Source organism: Elaeis guineensis, chromosome 9 (genome assembly GCF_000442705.2).
Source record: "Elaeis guineensis isolate ETL-2024a chromosome 9, EG11, whole genome shotgun sequence".
Taxonomy (NCBI): Eukaryota; Viridiplantae; Streptophyta; class Magnoliopsida; order Arecales; family Arecaceae; genus Elaeis; species Elaeis guineensis.
In genome coordinates this window covers 12715239-12730879 of record NC_026001.2, presented here as the reverse complement: position 1 = coordinate 12730879, position 15641 = coordinate 12715239, and the positions used below count along the sequence as shown (strand labels likewise).

The 15641-nt window shown below is 37.0% G+C and overlaps 2 protein-coding genes across 5 annotated transcripts in view; both read left to right on the top strand.

Moving 5' to 3' along the window:
- The window catches only part of LOC105051543 (uncharacterized), a 34620-nt gene that overhangs the window by 1765 nt on the left and 17214 nt on the right, over positions 1-15641 (top strand). The window lies entirely within an intron of this gene.
- On the top strand, positions 8609-11226 carry LOC105038579 (NAC domain-containing protein 35). 4 transcript variants are annotated; one of them, XR_012134466.1, is made up of 4 exons: positions 8609-9009; positions 9135-9421; positions 10047-10652; positions 10770-11226. XR_012134466.1 is itself a non-coding variant. In XM_073243801.1 (4 exons), the coding sequence occupies exons 1-3, from the start codon at positions 8808-8810 to the stop codon at positions 10590-10592; spliced, it is 1035 nt and encodes a 344-aa protein (XP_073099902.1). In that variant the 5' UTR covers positions 8609-8807; the 3' UTR covers positions 10593-10631; positions 10770-11226. The 4 variants fall into 4 exon arrangements, 3 of the variants coding, with proteins under 3 accessions (XP_073099902.1, XP_073099901.1, XP_073099903.1); XM_073243801.1 differs by having other exon boundaries at positions 10047-10631; XM_073243800.1 differs by having other exon boundaries at positions 10047-10868.

Sequence of the window (15641 nt, the reverse complement as noted above, 5' to 3'; positions counted from 1 at the left end):
TAAATATTCGATTTGTAATTTTATTTAATTTTATATATCATTCATAATTTTAAAAAAATAAATAAACATCTTAATATATTATTAACTTAATTTATCATTCACTTAATAATATCTTTGATTATGTGGTCTTAAATCTTAATCATCTAACTTATATCTGTATTTATGTCCATAATTTCGATATCCAATTTATATTCATATCTGTTTAAAATAAATATGGATATAAAATTTTATATGTGACTAACATCTATATCTTGTTTATTAAATAAAATAAATTAGATATGGATATTATATTAGTATCCAATCCGTTTTCATCCTACCCTTATCTATTTCTGCATGAAAATTGAATCCGAGATGCAAAAATCATAAAAGTTAACGGACACATTGTTACTTCATAACGATGTTTTTATATGTACATGTTTTAATCTATTTGGACATGTATTCATGTATGTACAGAAGGAAATATTCAAGCTATCTCTCTTTTGTAGTCATGTTGCTGCATTTTTGGTGGAATCAACAATATTGTAGGTAAAGCATCTAAATTATGCACCCTTATTTATCTGCTTCTTTTATATTTCATAGTGCTAAATGCCATTCACTTGTTATCTTAATATTATCCTTACTTTCACTTAAACTTATGGAATTTTTGCTTCAAAACATTATTTATTTATTTTTTTAAGTAAATAGTGGAGATCCGCCACAACAGTCCATACTTATCCACTTGGGAAATATTCAATATGAAAAGAAAATATATGCTATGACTTAAAATAAAACAGTGTCACATAAGATGGTATTTATGCTGGTGCATCTGATGGAATACCTAAGGAATAGAAAAAACTTATGTTGTCATTTCTATATAATAGTGCCTAAGAACAATTTCATAACCTATAATTGCTTGATAACATGCGAGTATTTCATGAGCAACTCAGGAAGGATTTCTAAATAACCAAAACTCATGAGTTATTGAATATGCTGCAAATAATTTACCAAAAATGAGAAAAATTTTGGTTCGGGCAATGGTCATGTTTCTGAGTGAGAAAAATGAGAACAATTACCAAGTACATCTAGATATTCTTTTTAGAGTTTTGGAGAAATTGGTTATTATGATGTGTAGCTAAATCCTGAGGAACTTTATAAAAGGAAAAGCTTCCTTTAATCATTTAGTGAACCATTTAATATAAACCCAGTATAAAATTAAGTTAAAAACCTATAAGGGAGCTCTCTCTCTCTCTCTCTCTCTCTCTCTCTCTCTCTCTCTCATATATATATATAGATTTGGCTTTCCATGCACAGATTCAATGCCAAATATTTTTTGAGAAGCTTTTTGTACAATTCTTAATGCAAAAGTATTTGTATGGTCCTACTCTTAAACTTCATGAAATCCATAAATCCATGGAATTCTATGATTTTCAAACCTATGGGAGAGAGTGATCATTGTCCTATTCACTTAAGAAAGGGAAGTTCCTGTTAGGAACCTAATTTTCAGCCCCTATTTTGATTATTTCATTGTTTGATGGCCATTAAACTTTTAGTTATTTTTGCATGTTTATACAATAAGACAGAAGTGAATGTAAAATAGATACGTGTGTGTAAGGCAATAAGTATGCATAATTTGCACACAACGGATCAAAGTTAAATGAGAACTCGGTTGCAAAATAGCAGTCAACCAAGGTCTGGGAATTAAATTTTACCATCATGGTGGCTCCCTCGCTAACTATAGCCCAATTCTTGTTCTACCAAATTACTAATTTTTCTGTCAAGTCAGCGATTTGGACCACATCACTTCCCCTTGTGACATCAATAATATGACTATTGGGTGCCTCTATAAATGGAGGAAAAGGAAAGCAGTTGTTTGTTAAGTATACCTTCCTTGTTCCACTCTACTCCATGATCTAGTTCAACATATTTCAAGAACAAAAAAACAAAATGAAAATTTTTTGTAAGGTCTGTAATGGTAGCAAGTGCCCAAGCTCAAAGCATAGCATTGACATCTTTTTGGAGTGTGCGGTTAGAGCCTCTATGGTATATACTCGATCTGATTTTGATATACATCTTGTTTTGTCTCATTTTACCAAAAAAAAGTTAAGACATAATATATTTAGGAGTTAAGATTGTCAAGGGCAGCTCTGCTTATCAAACAATGGATCTTTGTTCTCTTCTCATTCATAGACGTTAGCATAAGGTTGAACTATATAAATTTATATATGCAGTGTGTTTTTTACTTTCTATTTTTTCAAATTTTTTTAATTCTTTTTCATTTTAGGCTTTACATATCATGTTTCATCTAGATCAATTTTTAATGTATATTTTTTGGTTAGAATGTTCTAATGACACATAATTCTCTTTTTATCACAGGTTAACTTTCTTTCGTCAACGTAGAACGCCAACATGAACATCATGTCCATGGATATAAAATGCGTATATTATCTACTCATCATAAGGTTCGTGCTATTCTATTTCTCATGCAGTTTTTGGTGAACTCAAAGATCATGGTAGGTGGGAGCACTCGTGAAATTGACACAAATGACAAGAAATTGAGCCGAAAGGAAAGAGAAAAAAAAAATCTATGGTGCCCTAAGATCTCTCGTCATCTTCTCTCTATTTTTTTTAAATTTATTTATTTATTTTTATAGAAGAAGAAAAAGAAAGGATTGGATCCCACCGTGACTCATTGAGTAAATGAATGATGAGTCACTCTCGGTTACTTTTTACGTGGCTTTGAGGGTCCATCACATGATGGGTACAAAGGCCTTCATGCTGCCGCCCAAACGGTCCACACCATAGAAATCACGTGACAGGAACGTGTCGCCTAACCGAACGAGGCCACCTCAGTCTTAACCACGAAACCTACCCACAAAATTAGGAGAAATTATTGCCGGGACCACCAGTGCAAATCTCGGTGCACGCGCACGGTGGATAACGCACAGTTGGGAATTGTGAGATACAAGGGTTAATGCGGTGTGTTATCCACCGTGAGATTTGGATGATCTACTTGGGCATGATCCAGACAATAATTTTTTCAAAATTAGCAACCAACAAGATAGGGGAAATATTGCTTTGAAGATTGTGCCAGCACGCATATAGCTCCATATATTAACTATGCAATAGATAGATTCTGAATATTTTATTTGATTAAAAAATTTAAATCATATTTCTAAGCTATTATATTTGAGATGGCGCTCTAAGTTGTTATCAAATGGCATCAAAGAGAGATTTGGCCCATTATCCATACGAACCAAAAGATACTACAACACAAATCTAGATTGGATTTGTAGTACTTATGATTGGATTTAAATAGATTTAAGCCCTTAATTTAATGAGAATGCTGGATAAATATGTAAAAACCGTGCGGGTATATATTTAATTTCATATTAGCTATGTAACGAGTAGATCTTAGATATTTTTTTTAGGATTAAAAAATTTAAATTAAATCTTTCGGTTAATGTTTTTTGGATGAGGTAATGAGTTGTTACTATTACTTACGAAAATAAGCTTGGAATAATAATATGCCAATACCATGTTATTATTCATTTATTTAGGAAAAGCTAATGATGACATGGTTGTGGATCATGAGAGAAATTATCGGGCTAAATTTAACTTTATTATGGAAAAGGATGTGATGATAAAAGCTGGTCTTAAATAGCTGAGAGATAAGATTTGACAAAGTGTGCTTATGATCACTTGATCAAGCGATATTCTAGTTTTCTTATGGTTAGTTTGTAGTTGTTTCCTTAAAAAAAGTATGCAAAATCTAACCAACATTTATCAAGAGAATAGAAGAAATAGTAATTACTGCAAACTTTGAATGGTATATTTTTATATAAATAGAAAACATGAGCATGCACATCAAGAGAGAGATAGAGGAAGACACTTCTGAACTATAATTACCCCCAAGTCCGGATTTTAGAGGATGCACCACGCAGAATCTAACTACTTAGCAGAAGGCTGTGGCCCCGGGATCAAGCTGAGGTCACAAACTTCAAGCTTCTATCAGTTATTCTTTGCCTAAAAAAAAAAAAAAAATCTGTCAATTAATTTAGAAGAAAACTAGCTTAAAGATTCTTATTCTCCCACTCATTTTGATCCAAACTCCACAAAATGGAGACATGCACACATGCATGCGCGCATCTATAAGGCTACATACATGCATTTGCGCGCATGCACATGTACACTCATATACATTATCACTTTAAAGGCTTAAAAAGAAATTATTTATTTTCTTCAAGTGAAATATTAAGAAAAAACAAAACATAGGATCCTGCCGGTGTTTTCAGGACGTAGAGGGCGAAATGCCTCATCCATCTATTACACATATCCCTCCTCCTGTCTGCTAGATGGGTCCCAGATGGTTAAAGGGTGTGGGACTCTTCGAATATCCTCCATCAGGGATATAAATATATGGGGTGGGTTTGTTGATTGTTTGAGAACTGTTATTGTGCACTTACTCGACCGAGTTTAGTTTTGCCTCACAAGACAACCATCCATGGCCAGTACCATTTTGTTCTCTTTTTACCATGTTACAAGGATCTACTATGACCTGGTATCAGCTCCTGACAAGGTCATAGAAGTGATATTATAGCATGGCAGCATGTGTCTGAAGTTGGTCGTCAGACCACTGAACTCTTTATTATTTGCACAATCTTTGTTCTTGCAAGCATTTGAAGAAGGATGGGGCCTCCAAGGAGCAGGATAACTTAAACATGCAGCTGGCTAGAAGTTGGTAGCAGTGACACCGTAGGCCCTTCCTGTTTTTTGACTTGCCCTGAGACTATTAGAGCTATAATGCCAAAGTCACATAAATTAGTAAATTAGGCTCTTGAACTGAAGTATTCTAATGATTGTTGTCTGTTCCATTAATTACAATGTGAGGCATCACGTTGTTTCAGTGTCAACAAATTTGAGATAGGCCTTGCCTTCAGGAGTCTTTAATCTGTCCTCCATTAAATATTTCGTCAATGAAATTAACAGGCCTTCCTGTCTAGAATTTGTACATGTATATTGTAAAGTGCCGACCCTTCAGATGAGGCTTAGAGACATTCTGGCAAGGGTTATTGAGTGGTCTTTAACTAGAGATGGTACATATATAGACATGCTAGCTTCTTCTCATTGCTAGAGTTTTGTGTTGATGAAATCGATATGCACTTTGTCGCAGCCATTGCTTTTAGTTTTAGAAGTTCGTCAGGAAAAATATCTAAATCATGATGAAGAGCCAGGAGAAAATTAAAAGTACTTCATAGTCTGATCCACTGGCAGTTTTTTCCATCATCAAATGAAGCAAAATGATGTTGCATGATGATAACCATAATTAATATAACAATTATGTCAAATAGAAGGCCACTACTTGACAACTGAATTCTCCTGAACTAGGATTTAATGAAGTGAGATAGGACACCCAATACATCAATATATGGTCGGTCATCCATGAAGTTGTCCTCATTTCCAAATTATACCGAAACTGGGAGGAAGTTTTTGGAATCAAACAAAGGTTGATTTTCACATGCTTGAGTTCAAGTCTATTTGGTTAATATCACATATTTTATTAATGATTCATCCAAATATTAGTTGCATCTATGGGCGTGGGCAGGTAGTACTTTTATTTGTATTTCAAACAACCACATTGCTTATTTGAACCTTCTTTCTTAGTTGGATAGATATAATAATTCCTACCTATACAAACAGCAAGATCTTTTCTTTAGTTTCTTTACCGCAAGATGTCACTTCAGATCTTTTGCCTCCTCTCCAAGAAGACAACATTTTGTTGACCTGGAATGTATACACAATGGTCATGAGCTTGTTGAGGGATGTCTGTGGAACCTCACTTGTTTCTGAATACAAGAGAAAAGAGACATGGTCAGACCAATTATAGGATCTCAACACCCACTTCCCTTTTGCATGGATGGCTAGAGAGAGAAAGGAGGGGTGCATAATGTTGCGGCCAATCGCCTCGTCGTCCGATCGCCGGGGAGCGTGCACCTGCAAAAGGAAGTCCGCACTGACCGGAGGCGGCTCCGGCGGGGACCCTCGACGGTCAAGTCAGAGAGGTGACTGGGCAACAGTGAAATGTAGACAGAGAGCTCTGAGAGAGAGAGGAGAGAGAAAGAGGAGCGAGCCTGAATTTTTGGGAGAGACGGAGCGGATCGATCCCTTGCACTGTTGCCTTCCCCGGTTTATATAGTGGAGCACGATATGGCGCCGTCATTAATGGCGCGGACAAGTGAGGAACTGTCAACTCACTGTGGACTGTCAGAGTCGCCGTGAAAATGTCATGTCGCCGTGCGGCTGTCAAATCATCAGGGTTGACAATGCTCTCGGCGGGACAATGCCCCTAGGTAGCCGTGCCGCATATCGCTGTTAGAGCTGACAAGGTCTGGCGGCTGTACGGCGATCGGAGGAGTCGGCCGACCCTAGGTCGGTGGCCAGCAGAGTGGCGTCAGGTTCCTCTGTCGGTCGGCGAGTTTCACGTGAGTCGGCCATCGGACCTCTGGGTTCAGTCGGTCGGGATGGATACGCCCGACATATCCCCAGTCGGCGATGGACCGTTGAATGGCCGGTTGTTAGCCGCTGATGGCATCCGTCAGTCGGTCGTCCCGACCGACGATCGGTCGGTCTATCGGCCAGTCGGAGTCGTCCGTCGGAGTCGGTCGGGCCGCCAGTCGGTCGGTCGGGCCGCCAGTCGGTCGGACCGCCAGTCGGTCGGACCGTTAGTCGGTCGGTCGGTGGGTATCCCCCAACACATAAAATTAAGGATGCAATTGTTTCATGGTGACAGTTTGGAGTCTTCCATGATTCCTCGAAGGACACATATGCTTGGCTAGCTAGCAGTCTAATAAGGCATGGTCCATCTTTTCCCTAAGAAAGAGCCAATAGGATTGTGCAGAAGAGATAGAGGTTTCATGGACGTATAAGGGGTGAAAAAGGAGAGGAGACAGAATCATCAAGCAAGGAGATGGGGCTGCGGAAATGCTCCTTGAAACCAACTTGAGTTGAGCTCATCCAATGCAAAAAGGGCTCATTAGGCAGATTGTGAAGTGCGATGGATGTCGAAAGACAGAAGAAGGAAGAAAACAGGATAAAGAGTCACTGGTCTTGTTTGTCTTCATTACAAAAAGTGGTCACAGGTTTCACTTGACTCCAAAACTTTCACCATACATAACAGCAAATTTTTCCCCAGCCCCACATGTATAAAAGAAACCTTTTCTCCTAGCCATATCCAGATACATTGTTACACAAACTCCTCTGACCTTACACATTTATAACGCATTCATTTTTGTCACTACAGGGAGTTTTATGAATTGCCTAGAGACTGGGGAATACATCTAAGATAATAACCATAATGTTCTCTGAATTATCGGAATTAACTTCAAATATTCATGTTATTAATACCTTATGAATTTTTGGTTCCAATCTAGTAATTTGTACATCTTATAATTATTCTTGTGTATCTTTCAGGAAAAGGGAAAAAAAAAAAAGAACTCTTGCAAGTTGTGGAGTAACTTTTTTTAGCAGAAAGTTATGGATCGAGTAACTGATGTCATTTGTTTTTTTCTTTTGGGAAATAATCAATGTTATTTTGTTGTTGGTGTTTTTAAGCTTACCTACTCACTTCTGCAGAAATACACAAGTACCTTTTTATTTTGGTAGAAAGTTATCTTTAATTACATCCTTTAAACTTTCATGGCATTTTAATCTCCCGCATTCACAATCATTTTCATCCTTTTTTATGATTGTGTAGATGAAGCCTAATAAAAGATAACTTTGAGCATGATTTTAAACCAATTCTAGACATGTCTCAAAAGCTTTGAGAGATGTGATGCAAGAAAAAATCCTTTGGCCTTCAATTAAAAAAAAAAAAAAAGAAGAAAAAAAAATAATTTGACAAGTATTTTGCAAGGGATCTAGGCTTATTTTCATTCTTTCCATGGTTAAGAAATAAGTACAGAGAGGACATACAGACATACTTATATTTGCATGTGAGCATGTATGTATGTATACATGCATGATATATGCATACATATACATACATACTTCCATGTGCATGCGCGCGCGTGTGTGATACTTTGAATGAAGATGCTAAATGTTAATTTTCATGTAGATAGTGACATGTTCAAATGCCTAAATGTGATACACCAATGAGTCTGTAGATTATAGTTTTTTTTTTCTGTTGATTATTATTATTATTATTTCTGATATAAGGGAGGCTTAGCCACCCAAATCGGTGGGAATGGATGTAGACGTAGTTATATCTATGGTTTGTGGGCCCATACATGGAGAATGGAAGTTCATATGGAAAGATACAGTTAAAAATACTAGCAGAGTTGCAGGTTTGTAAATCATGAGTTGAAAGAGTAGCAGCAGTCAAAAAGCAGGAAGAAAAACAGAAAAATATATACTTGTAGAAATGCCAAGACTTCAAGACTAGAAGGGCAGAGACATTCAGAGAGCCAATCAACTCTAAGATGCCACCGTCAAGCTGTCCTCAGCTTGGAAAGTCTCTTTCACATCTTTTAACGCTGCATGCAACCCTCCATCCATGTAGGCCCTCACCACTGAGGTCATGATATCTTTATACTAACCCTCCATCTTTCCTTCTCTTCTCTTCTTTTCCCTTCTTCTCCCCTCTTTTCAGAGAATAGAAAAAAATAGTGTACTAGTAGTTGTCTAATATCAATCACAATTAATAGTAACTCGTCCTCCAAATTATCTTCTCCACCACTTGCACCAATCCATTTGATAGCCACCACTTGTAAGCAAGTATAGGAAGGGTATAGGTTGAGGGTGAAGAGACTGATGATTCTAGTGTCCTTCATTTTATGGCAATTCCAGCAGCGATGAGCGGCGAAGATGAAAAGGATGAGCACGAGCACGACCTAGTGATGCCGGGCTTTCGCTTCCACCCCACCGAGGAGGAGATCATTGAGTTCTACCTCCGCCGTAAGGTTGAGGGGAAGCACTTCAATGTAGAACTTATCACCTTCCTCGACCTCTACCGCTATGACCCATGGGAGCTTCCTGGTTTGATAGCCTCCTTCCCCTGGAATTCTCCATCTCTTTGAAGATTTAGAATTTTAGATGCCATGCAGACATAACCATGAGAATTGGACTGCTCTTGATTCAAATCTTAGTCTACTGATTTGCAGAAGTGTTCTTCTTTTCAGCACTGGCTGCAATTGGAGAGAAGGAATGGTTCTTTTATGTTCCTAGAGATCGAAAGTATCGGAATGGTGATAGGCCAAACCGGGTGACAATCTCAGGCTACTGGAAGGCTACTGGGGCTGACCGGATGATTCGGTCGGAGAATTCGAGACCCATCGGGCTGAAGAAAACTCTCGTCTTCTACTCCGGGAAGGCACCCAAAGGCATTCGATCAAGCTGGATCATGCATGAGTACCGTTTGCCGCAGAGTGAAACTGATCGGTATCACAAGGTAACTGCTAGAAATTCTTGTATGCAATATTATTGGGTCTAGCGAGAACGGCCATGGGGTTTTGATCCCTCATAGTCTTGAACAGTAGGGGAAAAATAGCATGACATGATTCATGATATAAAAAAATGAACTGCAAACTCGTTCTTTTTGGTAATTGAACTGCAAACCTTCTTTAGGAGATTAGTCATCCATATTACAACCCTAAAAATTTAGAACATAAACACTGCAAGTGAGTTGAAACCTCGTTACGTGCCAATCGTACTTCACACACACAAAAAAAACTTCTAGTCTTATTTCTGAGACTTTTTTTTTAAATAAAAAATAAAAAATACATGGGCTTGAACTTGGACCTCCAACAAGGGGAAGACCTTGGTGAAAGATGCCAACAAAGTGAGATGACGGTAGTAATTGGCCCTATTAGGCTATTACTGATACTTGCTTCCTGGCATTCTCTTGCCCCATGAACCTAGATGCTATTCCCGTGGAAAATTTTGCTTTCTATAATGAAAATTCTCTTTGGCTATCCCAAACACTCCTTAAATAATTGCTCTCCTTCTTCTTTACATCTTCTTTCCTTCTCTTTAGAGTGGTTTACTACTGTTTCTATTGCTCTCTCTCTTTTCAGACTGAAATCTCACTTTGCCGAGTCTACAAGAGAGGTGGGATTGAAGACCATCTCCCCGTCATGCACAAGCCATCCTCCAAACCTACCAGACCTGATAAAAAGTACAAGAGATTTTACCAACCATCATCCTTGTTCACGGCACTCGCAGGAGATTCCTCCTCATCAGAGATAGAGAAGATCCATGAAGGAGGAGTTTACAGCAGCACAAACAACATATCAGTTTACAGTGCAATACCTCCAGTATCCAACATGACAGCTCTACTCAAAGAAGATGGGACTTCACTGAACTCATCAAATACGCTGATACCAACAAGCACACTCCTCCCTTCAGCTACTTCTTCTATGGCCATCGCCGATGAGTTCAATAAAATGGTAGGCTGCCACCAAGGCTACTTCAACCAAACCAGTCAGTTCATAACAATGCCCTCGCAGCCCCAGCTGCTTCCCCTCGATGGGCTGCCCATGTCATTGGCAACCATTTCAGACAATCTTTGGGAATGGAATCAAATCCATGAGGCTGGAAAAGACCTCACTAGTTTCAAGTGATTGACAGCATTGCACCTAGACATAGTCCATCTACTATTGGTATTTTTCTTTTGTTTTTAGGTATGACTACAAACTTAGATTGATGTGAATGGAACCATGATGTTAATTAGGCCTGTTGTTCATGAAGATTTAATTAATTTCCTACACTGTTCTCTTGTTTTCTTCTTTTTGGTGTAGGAGATCCATGGCATAAGATTGAGATCTTTTGTATGTATCTTTCTTTATTGATTTTCCACTTTTAGACGTCCAATAATAGTATCAGAAGACTTGCAGAGAGAGCTGCTCAGAGATTTGGACATGGGATGCGAGTACCATTGCAGGCATGTGATCGCTATGTTGTCTTTTCTTTGGGCGGTGGAAACAATAACGAACCCATGGTAAGCATTCTGTTTATTGTTCCATTATTGCGGTCATAAGGAATGGAGTCTTTGTTTTGTTGTTGTTGTTCATTTTTTTTTTTTTTTTTGTGATATAAGGAATAGAGTCTTGTTGGAAGCTGGAAAGGGCTGAGGTTTCAGGTATCTTTAAAGTTGCCCTCATGGTGATGCTTAATGCTTAATCCACCTAATTTGTTTCAATTCATTATAGGTGGAGTTACATTAAATGCTTAATAAAATGGTCAGATTTAAATCTAGATTTTTGATCAGTTTAATAGACATGTTGGATATGAATTGATAGATTTCTAAATGATCACATATTTGATCGGATCCGTATCTTGTTCGATTAGACTCGATTGCTGTCTGGCCTGGATTTGATCTCATTTTCATAGTTTATTATGGTTTCTTTTTGTTTTGGTTACAAGTTCGTCATGTTATGGGGATACTAAAACTTTGCAAAGATGAAGCGCCCATGGTAACGAAGAATTTGAAAAGGCTTGCGATAAGTCCGGAGGCAACCCTTACAAAAAAATAGATGAGAACGACGGTCAAATAAGCCCAAATTGTGGCTAGGGACAAGACTTGAAGGGGATGATTATAGAGCTCATACTGCTCCCTTCTTGTTAGAGGGGTCTGTGCTTTATGTACGGTTGCCCTTATCAAGGTGTTAGGGTACCAAGAGTACAGAAGTATGGGTCAGCTCATGTTTTGCCATTGAATGCATTAGCATCTCGAAAAATTCTTTGCATATCACGGACGGTATAGAAAATTCAAACTAAGAAACATCATTTTATTCGATTGATTCATATAATCATTATTTATTAATATATATTTAATATCTATAATTTTATTTTTTTATTTAAAATTTTGAATGATGAAAATATTTTAATTCTTTAAAAAAATTATGATATTCTATATTCATGATATCCTGCATTCAGAAAGTTATAATTTTTGTTTACATGATGTCATAATATAACATAGGATGTCATAATTTTTTTTAAAAAAATAGAGATATTTTCGTCATTCAAAATTTTCAAACAAAAAAATAAAGCTACGCGCATTACATGCACGTTGAAAAGTGGTTGGATAAAAATACTTTTTCCATATTATGATATTATGGATCATATTATGACATCCTGCGCCATATTATGACATCTTACATATAGAAAGTCATAATTTGATGCAGGATGTCATAATATGCACATGATATCATAATTTTTTGGACCATATTATGACATATTGTTTATAAAAAATGTATAGGATGTTATAATTTTTTTTAAAAGATAGAAATATTTTTTTCATATAAAATTTTTAAATAAAAAAATAAAACTGTAAACATCAAATACTCGTTAGAAAGCAATCACTACGTATATCAATCAGATTTTTGACACCACATGCGGAGCACAAAGAATTTCTCTTAGCATCTCTCCATGCGCATCAATGAGAGCTTGAAACGAAGAGCGGGGAGCAGTACCACCACTCTAATCAATGCGGCCCACTTATAATACCATGCCGGTGCCATACCTTGAGTCATTCCAGCTCCATGTAAATACCAATAACTGAAAGACGGTGCTATTCAAATTGTAGAAAGCACTCGTATCAGCCTAGTTCTCCTCCCAAATCATTTCTTTCCAAGTTAATAAAATTGAGAATGACCTACAAAGCAAGGCATTATTCTTTCTCAAACTATCCACGAGTCTCTTATCAATGTTCCGGACACCCAGGACGACGATGAATAAGAAGGACCACCAACTAGTTTGTTGCTTTAGATTCTTTATGGTTCTAGCAGAGATCATCCCTTAATATCTTCGAAGTGCTCTCTCTCTCTCTCTCTAACCAATGAGATGAAACCATAACCCCATGCTAAACTCTATTTTTTTTCACTCAGTATTAAGCAACATAAGCTATTGTTTGTTAGAGAATTGTGGATTTTCTTATGGAGCCAAATAATATAAGAATTGTGTTCAACATTAATTGCTTCACATGAATGCAATGGTGGATATAGAAAGGAAAGATGATGTTTTCCATGCACCTGATAAATGATTGATTCTTTCAATTCCACTCGGTTGGCTAAAGCTGGAAGCAGCTAATTATAGGCGTAAATAAACAATGGATTACTTTATCCACTCAACAGACTATTCTACAATGGAATAGTGCCACCACACATAATTGATAAAAGATACATTGGAATTTGGTACCAAGTGGATGGTCCCACCAAAACCAGAGTTATCCACCAGATGGTTAGTAAGATCTCTGCCACGTAACCAAAAAAATAAGATCTCTGTCTGCACACTGGAGCTTACACTATACATGCTTGTATAAGACCATGGCCGCTGATCGATGGGCCCATGCTGGTGTATATATATGTAAAAATTCAATGCAAGTGGTTTCATCTGTCCTTGATGTCTGCCCATAAACTTTCATGAGAAAAGATGGCTATCCCAAGTCAAGGTTCAATGTTCCTTGCGGAAGTGGAACCATTAGAAATTGGCCACTTAAATGGACTAGCAGGACAGGTAGTACATATGCTACTGTTAAATACCAGTGTCAGTCTTGCTCTTTTATCTATTGTATCATGTGAGGGAAAATGATGAGAACTGCGATGCTGTTAGAACAAAAGAAATGTCCCTGTATTTGTAGTCACTAACAGCATGTATTCACTGTATGAGTCCATGGAAATTCATCTTGACTTTTCTTTCTTGTCAAAAAAAAAAAAAAAAAGTGGAGACCAACCACTTATTTGATTGATCTGAAATGGGAGAAAAGCTGATATCATGCGTCTAAGGTAGACTGAATCAGATAAGGTGCATTTTTTCAGAGTTGAAACCTAGACAAGTTATTGTTTAAGAGCAAAAAATTTAGACAAGAAAGTTACAGTCAACCCTATGGAACCACCGGCAGAGCCACTTGAGACACCCCCTGCTCCTGTAGTCAATAAGACAAAACTTCAATATGCCAAGGAAGATTTCTTTTCTTCAATAGCCAACAATAAATTAGTCCAGCGCCTAACCAGTTAACTATTGTTTCAGCACTGATCTACAACCTAGCACATGACAGAATAGCTCAATTATCTTTCCATCATTTATTAAGCAACCAATCACTCAGTGTCCTGTTAATAGGTAATGGACCATGGTTTAATTGTAACCTCAGATTTTTGAAGAAATTACGTCTGAAATGAGAATACAAAATTGCTGGATGAAGAATTTTTGGAATCTTTTAAATCCAACCAAGGTTTAGCATCCATCAGGCTGAAATACTGGAATAATGTTCAGAGGCAGCAAGGAGCCTTGGAATATTGCCAGAGTACACAATCTGCTTCATCAAATATGAGTTCATTCAGCTTTTCATGGTATTTGGTACTGCCAACTTCTCTTTTGAGAAATATTTGGTATTTTCAAACTTCATTTACACTATTTTACTGATTTAGGATCCTGATAATTGATAGCATGAAATCTACTTGTGGGGCTTGTAGAAGCCTAGATGGATTATCATCCATACACTGTCTAGTGAAAGATTTGGAAGAATCAAAACAAAATAGTATTTCACAAAAGTCTAGTTGCTAATGAAAATTATTCTCCAAAAAAAAATGTTAATGGGGTTTGGAAATACATAAACACAATTTGCTGCTTATGATCTAAGGAGGCTACACTACAACCAGAGAGTAACTGCTGCTTATGATCGAAGGAGGCTACACAATAACCAGAGAGTAACCCTTTATGAGCTTCTACCACGAAGCCTTTAGTACAACTATCACGGTAAGAGAAGAACTACCGCAAGCATAACTTTCTTGGGTGAATTTCCATCTCCTTTCAATTAACAAAAAATAATACTTTTTCTGAGAAAAAAAATCCATTTACATAATGGAAAGGAAATAGAGCCAAAGGTGCATGAGGAACCCTCACAGACAATCACAACAGATTACACCCCATTTTCCTAAAGATTTGCTCTGTCTCACCTAACATAGTTCTAGATGCCCAAAAGCATCAAAAAAGAAAAAGAAGAAGAAGAAGAAGAAAACAGAATTTTGCTTAAGCTTAATCTTCTTCAAGAGTAGGTAACATAAAAATTCTTTAACATGGTCATGGTATGAAGTATAGTTTGGAGGAGCATGATCTACATTCATCAATATGTTCATGAATTCTAAAGGTAGTCTTTTTGTGTTACAACTTGAGAACAGAAAACAATATTCTGACACTTACTTTTAGTTCTTGACTCCATCAAAGGTCTTGTTTCAGATGGGAAAACTTTGCCTGAATCTCTAAAATATATTGTTGAATTTTTTTAAGAAAACTTCAGTGATATTTTTATAGCTCAAACGTCCAGGCATTTTTCCAGAGAGAGAGAGAGAGAGAGCGATTCAATATCACCGATTCATTTATGACTTAGGGCAGATAGACATATCTATTTCAAGGCTTACAAGTTAAAGGTGAACTGACTCTAGTAACAGGATTTGACTTGTGTAATCACTAAACATGTAATGAGCCCTATGATACAATGCATATGCTCATTCATAGAAACTAAGCTTTTTGGCCACAGTCTGATGGACATGAACACCTTTATTATTTAGTTTTCCTTCTTTTTATTAGGAATGTTCACTTCTCTCTCATCCACATGGTTGGCTGTTATATATATATTTTTTAAAAGAAATAACAACAAAAAAGAAACCTAAGCA